Source organism: Crocodylus porosus, unplaced genomic scaffold, assembly GCF_001723895.1.
Source record: "Crocodylus porosus isolate Cpor-Errol unplaced genomic scaffold, CroPor_comp1, whole genome shotgun sequence".
NCBI classification, from domain to species: Eukaryota; Metazoa; Chordata; order Crocodylia; family Crocodylidae; genus Crocodylus; species Crocodylus porosus.
In genome coordinates this window covers 45,425,011-45,434,895 of record NW_017728906.1, presented here as the reverse complement: position 1 = coordinate 45,434,895, position 9,885 = coordinate 45,425,011, and the positions used below count along the sequence as shown (strand labels likewise).

The 9,885-nt window shown below is 42.8% G+C and overlaps 1 protein-coding gene across 7 annotated transcripts in view; it reads left to right on the top strand.

The window, feature by feature from the left end:
* The window catches only part of KDM6A (lysine demethylase 6A), a 176,430-nt gene that overhangs the window by 152,472 nt on the left and 14,073 nt on the right, over positions 1-9,885 (top strand). For 4 of the 7 annotated variants that reach the window (XM_019529050.1, XM_019529045.1, XM_019529047.1 and 1 more), the window contains 2 exons: positions 3,852-4,003; positions 6,937-7,051. In XM_019529050.1, coding sequence (XP_019384595.1) covers positions 3,852-4,003; positions 6,937-7,051 — 267 coding nt within the window. Of the gene's footprint in view, positions 1-3,851; positions 4,004-6,936; positions 7,056-9,885 lie in introns of all 7 variants that reach the window. The other 3 variants (XM_019529051.1, XM_019529046.1, XM_019529052.1) reach the window with 2 other exon arrangements.

Sequence of the window (9,885 nt, the reverse complement as noted above, 5' to 3'; positions counted from 1 at the left end):
CTAATACACACTTAAGATATTGTAGGTAGAGGACCCCCCCTACTCCTTTGCATTCCCCTCCCCAAGACCCCCATAATCCATACCAGTATGACTATGGGGTAAAATTCCTTCCTGCCTCCAAGTATGTCAATCAGTCTGACCCTGGGCAGAGAGGTAAGACCATCTAGCCAGCAACTTCTGGGTTTTAATCCCAGCGGGGGCATTGGTACACTCAAGTCTGAATTCCCAACCTTGGCTGAAGCCAACACCGAGTGCCTCCTAAGGAAAGCTTAAAAAACCCTGACACATGCAGCAGCAGGAAGGGGATTCCCTTCTACCTGCATGCAGCAACCAGCAAAACCCAGAAGCATGGGAAGTACCCATAGATTTTTATCTCTCTGATATATTCAGAGGATCTTGTCATTAGCTCCATAATATGTTTCTGCAATTTAAGATGTATACATTTTTCACATAATAGCAGCAGTGCTTTATTGACATGCAGGAAACTCGTATCTCTGCAAGGTTTCAGAAATCCTACCTTCCTGACCTATTTAAGGCTAACAGTTTGCACAAGTAAAATCTTGGTGTTTTGAGATGTGTATATACTAAATTATCAAAAGCAAGACATTCATGGCATGATGGAGAAATTACTTTAAAAGGCGATTCATTGTATTTATCCTAGAAGACAACATGAGCAGAAGGATTTTACCACAAGGCCCAGAGACTGCTTTCATGGGCATTTCCCAATTACAGCTCCCAGTCACATTAGCAGAATGGAAGGAAGACAAACTTCAGAAGAAAAACAATTCTTCTAATACCAGCACACACTTCTATACATAACATACCTTTACTTATTCCTTAATTCAGGCATGTCATACTTGCCTTGTGCCCCAGGCTGGATCCAAACTGAGGCTCCTTGCAGGCTAGGGCACAGATGGTACCAGCAGTGGCATTTCTGGCTCTGGAATAGGATATATTCAATATTTCTGGCTCCCCATGTGTCCCCCATGCTGGAGCTGCACCACCTCTAACTCTGGCATGTGGGTGTACCAGCATGTACATATAAAGCCCTGTTTTCAGTTGTTTAAAACTTTGAGAAGCTTCCACTATTTACATAAATTTTGTCCTGCTTCCGGTCAAATTTCTGTTTAACTGAAAATTACAGGTCAGCCATTTTTGAGTGAAGTCCTTGTATGTGTGTGTTCAGGTGTACATTATATTTGCTTTTCCAGACCATATTATTTTTGTTAGTCTTAACATTCAGTTTTTAATCTGCCCTCATGCCTCCTTATTCTGATCTTTATACTTCATCTTTTTGTCTCTTCTCATCTTGCTCCTTTTTCACTTTGATCTGTGTTTTTTTGATCCCACTGTCTCCACCTTTTTGCATTCATTTTTTGCTTTCAAAGCTGGCTTTTTCCAGCACTGCTCTTTTTCAACAGCCCCTTGTTAGTTCATTCATCCTTGACTTGTAGAACATAGCAGGAACAGTGGGTTTTCCCCTTACTGCTGTACCCAACTACCACTATTCCTCTTTGAAGATCACTTGGTTTGGCTTTTTTTAATCCTGTTTTTCCCCAGCAAACAGGATGAGGTATGGGTCCTTGGATCATTTGTCTCTGAACTTGCTCTCAACTTTTGTTCCAGTGACTTCAGATTTCATCTGGACAATTTTTGCTGTCCATTATTTTGAATAAACTATTCCTCTGATCTGTTCTTGGCTTTCTAACACTAATATTTTGTTCTTTTCACTTGTGTTTTACCAAACACCACCACTGTTGATTTTTTTGCTCAGATTGCCTCTAATGAACTTAAGTGTCATGACCACTTCCATTTTCTCCTTTCTGGTCTTCTCTTTCTTGATTTTTTCCCCTTCAGCAACATTTGATTAATGTAAAGCTTGTCTCCAAGCCATAAACAAATCAGTCCAGGTTAGGATTTACTTCCTGTTAGACTTGAGCTTAGCCCAGAATCTGAGCAGAAACTCTAGAACTATAAAATTAGGTGTGCTCAGCTATTATCCAAACAATGTGTACACCAAATTAATTCTTTTTATGGGGTTTAAACTTTAAATTACTTTATATTCCTTTCTGCCTTCCCTCTGTTCAGCTCTGATACCTTGCTGGCTTATTCCCCAAATAAACTGGGATCCCCTGCAGCTTGGACCCCAGGTTCACACACTTAGATGTTGCTGAGTTTTGACCATCTTTTTTTCAGCCATAAGAGGGTGAACACCAAAATGTTGAGGAATGGCAAAAAGAAAGGCTGCCTGAATTCCCACAATTTTGTCTTGGATCAGCTCTATTATGTAGTGTATCAGCTGTTCTTTCAACTGCATCTTTGTGTTTAGGGTTTTAAGCAATGGGTTTCTTCTCGTGTACGTCACCTAAGATCACTGGAATCAAACATACCACTTCCCAGTAGTATCACTTTATTGTTAGTAGAAAGCACTTCTTTAATAAATTACAAAAATCTTTTCGTTAGTTATGTTAGTCACACCAGAGTCTCAGATGCTGAAATTTAGGTTTTGTCTATATGCCATCTCCACTAACGGAGTCAAGGTTTGATGGTTTTCATCTGACTTTCACCTCTTTAGTAAATGACTGCTTGAGAAGACCAGGTTCAGGAGGAGAACATGAGATGGGGATTTGCATCTGTACTTTATAATGTTGAATTCAAGAAAAGACATTTGAAATTGGGGGTTGTGTGCTGGTGCTTGCATTGAGAGATTATGCATGGGTTTGCTGAAATTTCAGTGTGTGCACTCATCTGTGATTGAAGGCAGTAATAATTTGCAAGATTACACAACAATGTTTTTTTTAGATGTACGGTAATTTGCAGCCATGGTTTTACAGTACAATTAGTAAGTGAAACTTCAGAGCAGCCCTGTGAGATGGATACTTTATCAACGTTGTAAACAGAGAAACTGAGGCCCTGACTGTGCTTGGTTATGAGTACCTAAGCAATTCTATTAGAATTAGAAATAGAAATTGCATCATCTTACTTCCACTCCTGTGATTTTGCTGTAAGATGATCTTCCCTCAATAACCTTTCTGAGCTTGGCTACATTATGTGGCTACTATTCCTGCAGCTTTCCTGGCAAAGCTCCTTACTGGAGACAAGGTTTATGGTAGCAGTGGGGATTTTTCTACTGTCTTAGATTCAGTACCTCCTCAGAAACAAATCCTGTTGGCAGTGCTCCATCAGTTTTATCCAGGTGTGTGGGAGGTTAGCTGGCAGAGCTATGTTACTGAAGGGGAATGGTCTTTTTATAGCTTTATCAAACAGCAAAACTTGAACCAAGTTTTGATCATGCAATTAAACTTAAAAATAACCAAACATAAAGAATAGCATGTGTATGATGATGATTACCATGTTAAATGTCTCCAAATTTAAAATGGTGGGGAGCAGGATCTTTAAGTTAAGGATCTTTTTTTCTGAGACCAGTATAAAAGGAGGCAAGACTTTTTCCCTGTAGTAAGTGCCCTTGCACATGGTCTTGCTCTGCAGTATTTGTGGTTATTGTGGTTGCACGCACACTGTACATGCTCAGTCTCTATTGTGCAGAAGAGTTGGTTGCCACTGGCAAGTGTAGTTTTCTCAAAATTTAGTCCAGAATTTTAATCTTAAAATTAAGAGTCAGGTTATTGTTACTGCTTGCATTAAATTGGCAGCTGGATTCTTGTATTTCCATATTGAGGCATAACATCTTGTCTTTCAGAGTTTTCTCCAGGAAGCACTAAAACATGCAATAGAAGTTTCTGTTCTCATAACCCATATAATTAACAGTTCTAAGAAACCCACTGTTTATATTTCCCAAAATATCCCAGGAACTTTAGTGAGTAACTGTTTGCTGATTTGCTGTTTTACTGCAGGTGGAAGTTACAACTCCATGAACTGACAAAACTTCCTGCTTTTGTACGTGTGGTATCAGCGGGAAATCTTTTAAGCCATGTTGGTCATACAATCCTGGGAATGAACACAGTTCAGTTATACATGAAGGTTCCAGGGAGTAGAACACCAGGCAAGTACAGCTGTTTTCCATGGAAAAAATAGTATTATGGTCAAAACAGTGTTAATTTGGCTGTGTTGCATGTATCTTGTGTACATCCCTGTAATAAAAAATTAAAAAGTATCAGCTTAAATATAATGTTAGGTAAGCTGAAGTGCTGTATATATGACATAATAGTTAATAACTTCTACTGTAACATTGACTTCTAGAACTTTTCAGTTGTCATGGTTCATTATATGTTCATTGCCTGCTAGCTTCATGCAATTAATTGACCGTTTCTCTAAGAAAATTAAGAAAGAGGCATAAATACGGACTCTTTGGCATTCCCATATTGCAAGTTTGCATAGGTTTTTATAGCAAGCTTATAAGCTCCTGAAACACACATATAACAAGTAAGCTTCTATAGCTAAATGTTAATTACCTTATATTCTTTGTTGTTTGAGGGTAAAATGCATCCCTCCATATTGAGAATTTAGTGGTTGGGGCATTGAGCAAGCATTTTGAGGATCTGTACTGAAAATCCTACTCCTGCCTTAGACTTCACATACAAATTTGGGCAGTTCCTTTTAGTGTCTATGCTTCAATTTCCCATCTGTCAATTAGGACTAGTATTTCCTTCAGTTTTTCAGTGTGGAATAAAAGGTCTTCGGGGCAGGGACTATTACTTGCTCTGTGTTAGTACAGTGCTTGAAATAGCGTCCCAGTTTTGGTTCAGGCCTTTAGTTGCTACCAGAATAAAATAACTTAATCATTACTGCTTAACTGAAGCTCGAGTCCAGCACAGTTCTTAAGCTCTACAAAAGGGAAGCTACAGGGTGTTAGAGAAATCAAAAAGTTGAGGAATCCTGTAGTGGAACTAATACTAGTAATATGAAATTGTATTTTTAAAAATGGTAGGAATTCCATGTTCTAGGGCAGGACTGTCAGACTCACCTTGTACCCAGAGCTGTATCCAGACCACAGGGCTCCTTGCGGGCCATATCCAGTAGGCCTGTGTGAAGCAGCTTGTATTTGCTTCAGATTCGGCTGATTTGGAGGGACAAAGATTCATTTTGGTGATTCGAATTGTTGTCCCAATTTGATTTGGCCGATTTCGGATTCAGAGATTTGGCATCGATTTGAAGATTTGGTCATAGACTATACATGCAGTCCTCGACGACACTGGACACAGTTGCCTCCAGCTGGTAAGTCTGTTGTGGTGGGCAGAGGGGAGAGGGAAGGGGAATGGAGGGGTGCAGATCAACACCCCCCACAGTGAGGGAGGGATTGGGGCTGGGACAGGGACACGCTGCCCGGGTGCGGGACTTGGGGAGGGGGGACTCCTGCTACCGTGCGTCACATTGCACCATTAGTCCAGGAGCTGCTCTTTTGGTGGCTCCTCCGGTGGCTCTTGCCAGCAGTCCAGGAGGGCGTGGGAGTTGGGCGTGTGCCCTTGGATCTGTGCGGGGCAGGCTAGGCCTGGCTGTGCTCTGGGAGGCTAGCCCCAGCCGCCTGCCACTCGGCTCTGTTCCAGGCGGCAAGCTCCTGTTGCTGCTCTGCGCTCTGTGGGAGCCAGGCCTGTGGCTGAGGCTAGCTGGCCTGAGCGCAGCCCTGGCTTTACCCACCCTGCAGAGCGCAGCTGGGTGATGGATGGCTGAGGCTAGCCTCCTGGAGCATGTCTGGCAGTGGGGGTTGGCTGTCCAGAATACAGCCCTGGCTCCGCCTGCCCTGCAGTGTGCAGCCCGGCATCAGGGGCCTGGCACCTGGAGCACAGCCCTGGCTCCACCTGCCCCACGGAGCGTAGCCTGGTGATGGGTGGCTGGGACTAGCCTCTCAGAGCACAGCCAGGCCCAGCCCGCCCTGCACAGATGCCCACTCCTGCAATAGCTGCTGGAGGAGCCACGAGAAGAGCAGCTCCCGGACCAGTGGCACGCAGTGACAGGAGCCTGCCTCCCCGAGTCCTGCACCTCCTCCCACCCCCCCGGCTGGGAAGCTTGTCCCAACCCCAATCCCTCCTTCACTTCGGGGGTGTTGATCTCCCCCCATCCCTTCCCTCTCTCCTCCACCCACCACAACAGACTTACCAGCTGGAGGCAGCTGTGTCCAGCATCATAAAGTCAAAAAACCCATCGGAGCCTGGAAGCAGGGTCGCAATTTACAAAGGTTGTAAGTGCCATTTGTTGCAACTCAAACAGTCATAAGTCAAGGACTGCCTATATGGAAGATCACCCCATTCCCCTCCCTCTTTTCAGCTTCTGTTTGCTGCAAACCTTCCAAATTGATCTGAAGGTTTCTGATTTGATTTGGACCTTTTAATAGGTCTCCTGATTTGATTCGGATTCAGAGAGCTGGCTGCCAAATTGGGCTGAATCTCCTCCAAATTGAACCAGCTACTGAAGCTTCGCACAGCCCTAAGATCCAGCCCAGGCCAGAAGAAAGTGGCAGGTCTGGCTGCAACCTGGGCCACACAGCAGCGGCAGTGGTGGCTCCAGCACCCACTGCATGCTATGTCAGAGTTGGAGCTTTTGCCTCAGCAGCAGCCCCAGTTTCAGCTCCAGTTTGGGATGGGGGCCAGCAGGCAGAAAGATAGGGCTACAGCAATGGAAACATGCAAAGCAGCCAGAAGGCGACAGGCTGTATCGACCCTTGCTCCACCCTCCTGCTGTTGGTCACCATTTCCACCACAGCCAAGAGCCCCATATTCTGAAACAGGCTACTCCCCTGGCCATGCCCCACAACTTCAGGTAGTCAGCCTCCAGTCTACCTGGCTAAATCCATTTCATGGGCCTTATGTTTGACACCTCTGGGATAGACTAAGATAGCATATTAGATATATATACGTATATAAGCTATGATAGCATTCGCCTCTTAACAGTTATTGCTTACCTACTACTTAACATTATCATGGTGTTGTTCAAGCACAATTACCTGAGCTGAAAATAAGTTTATTTTATTATACATTCCAGGTCATCAAGAAAATAACAACTTTTGTTCAGTTAATATTAACATTGGTCCAGGTGATTGTGAATGGTTTGTTGTTCCTGAAAGCTACTGGGGTGTCATGAATGACTTCTGTGAAAAGTAAGTTTCATTAGGGGTCCTTACATTCTATGGGTATGTATGGGGGAAGCCCTACCACTTCTAATTTTACCACTTTTACCACTTCTTATTTAATCAGAAAATTCTTTAAAGTGTGACAGCAAATTCTAGAGCTTACACAGCTTTCTAACCAAAACAGCCAGCTTTGATTACCTCAGTTGCCCCGTGAGAATTTCACTTCCAACAATTAGCAATTGTTAAGTCTTGAAATAAATCTGTTTTTAAAACAAAAATAAAGGAGGGGGTTGTAGCTGACTCTGGATTGGTAGTGGATAAGGAAACGTACACATGTAGGTCCAAAATTTGAATTCAGAGCACATCAGAAGGAATCCATAGCTATTGGTAATAGTTACTACTTCTGAGGCTGTTTAATGTCCAAAATGTGTCTTATGACCTCAGTCCCATTCAGGATATTTCCACACCGCAAAAACCATCACAGACATTGTAGGTCTTTTTAGTGCAGACCAACTTTCACACTTAAATGGTGATCCTCCTGTGTTACTTTAGAGAACCATTAGTAGAGCATCGGATTTGCACTGCTGTTTTTCATTATTAGTCTACTTGGTAACTCAGATTTATTTTAAATGTACACAAATGTTTGTGCAGTTTTAAATATCTGCAAATTGCAAGACACTGTAGTCATGATGACTATATCTTTATTGGGTTAATTTAGTGCACTACAAGTGAATTCAGGGGTGTTTTTTGTCAGGTATTTGTTATTTTAATATATGATAGAAGTACATTTATTTAGAAGGCTGCGCAAAATGAATCTTCATAGAAACAGAAAAATGCTTTAAATAGAAAATGTCAACAGCATAGCAAACAAACAGTTCATAAGTAGATTGACCAAAATAAAAAAAATGGGAGGCTAAAAGCCAAAACAGTTTAAAGAATTTGAGAGCTAGGCTCCTCTCTTTTCCCAGAAGGTAATACAGAAACATTTGAAGGCAACAGCTGTGATAAATAATGTGGTCAGATTTAGGAGTAGTCTGACAAGTCCGTAAGATCACAGAGGACAGATAAAAAGGATTTCCAGTTCAGATGAGCCTTTATATTTAACCAGTGAAAAAATGGTATTTTATGACACCCTTCAGGAGCATTTTTGAGCATGAAATGGAACAAGGTAGATAGTGATCAAATTATTGGTGAAAATGATTTGATAGTTCCTATTTTGAATTTGTTAGAAGAGAATCGTGTGGTTTTGGAACTCTTCAGCAATTTATAATATACAGTATTAGGTATATAGCAGTTTATACATTGCTTATCTCAGCTGTGTATACTGCAGAGGTAAGGCAGCAGCAAGTTACATCAGAGGACAAAAACTTATCATTCAGAAAATAGATGTGTGGGTGTCTGTAAAATAATAATGTGGTCATGTACATTTTAATCAATTATGTACTTTAATCTTTTAAAGGTTTAATATATTTTCTATCTGCTTTAACTGAAAGAAGTGTTCATGACTTATGAAGTTAAGGTAGTTTGAATATGTAATGAAATTTCCATATTTAGCCAAGTCCAAAACAACTTCAAAGTTGAGATGTAACATGACCCCCCAATAATTCGGTTATATATATGGAAAATGTATACACTTGTTATAATTTTCCAGGTATAGAATCTGGTGGGTAAGGGGGTGGAGCAGGAGTGGGCAAAATGTGGCCCGTGGGCCAGATGCAGCCCTCCAAGCCATTCTATCTGGCCTGCGGGGCCCCTAAAAATTTAGAAAATTAATATTAATCTACCCTGGGCTGCCGGTCATGCAGCTCTCGATGGCTTGCCAAAACTCAGTAGGAGACTTTTTTCCCCTCCCAATGAGTGTTGGTGGTGGGGGGAACCTCGCCTTGGTTCCAGGTACCAGCCTGTGCCAAGCAGCAGCTTGGTTCCAGCTTTGGACCCAAGCTGAAGCCAGAGCTGAACTGTCACCTCTGGACTGAAATAGCTTTTGCTGGGGGAGTGGAGGGAGACTCAGAAGAGGTGGGGAAGAGGAAACCTGCAGCCTACCCCACCAGCCCCTGCTAACCTGCCCCTCCCAGCCTGGACCCTGCTAGGAGCCACCACCTCTTCTTCCCAGCTGGGCTGTGTTGGGTCTGTGTTGCTATTGAGTTGCCCAAGGCAGAGATGCAGCAGATGGTAAAAGGGGCATGTGGGGGGAGCAGAGAGTAGGGGAGCAGGCACAGACGCAAAGTGTAAGGGGTAGAGGGTTAGGGTGCGGGAAAGGCAGAAGCTGGGCTCGGGCTGTGCTACTGGTAACTGCTCCAGAGGAGCAAACAGCAGCAGAAGATTGAGCCAGGAGAGCAGAGGTGGGGGAGGCAGGGAATGGGGGGGACAGGCATGGGGGAATCAAGGGGCAGAGGTCTGACCCCTTGCTCCCCCCCACTTCTTTCTCTATTACAGCAGTTTGTGGGGGAAAGGGGGCTGAATTTAAGATGACCACCTTCCATTAATTAGATTCTGTATATGAAAAATTATAACACATTTATAATTTTCCATGTGTAGAATCTAATTATGGGGTATTGTCTTGAATTCAGAATAATTTTGGATATGGGTAAATATGGTAATAAGTAAGTATTCAGCAGTCCACTGCATCTTGTCTACACTATACTTTTGTTCTTCTCAATTTCCCCACCATTGCAGCAACCCAACTATGATAGCAGTGTAGTGGAAACATGGCAGCAGCAATGATTAATATTTTGAACACCATGCTATCTAGACTTGCCTTAAGCAGATTTAGATACCATCACGGTTAAAATAACAGTACACTTGCAGTCAGCACTGTAGCTATGCTGGGTGTAACCACTAATGGAACTATCTCAGTGGTA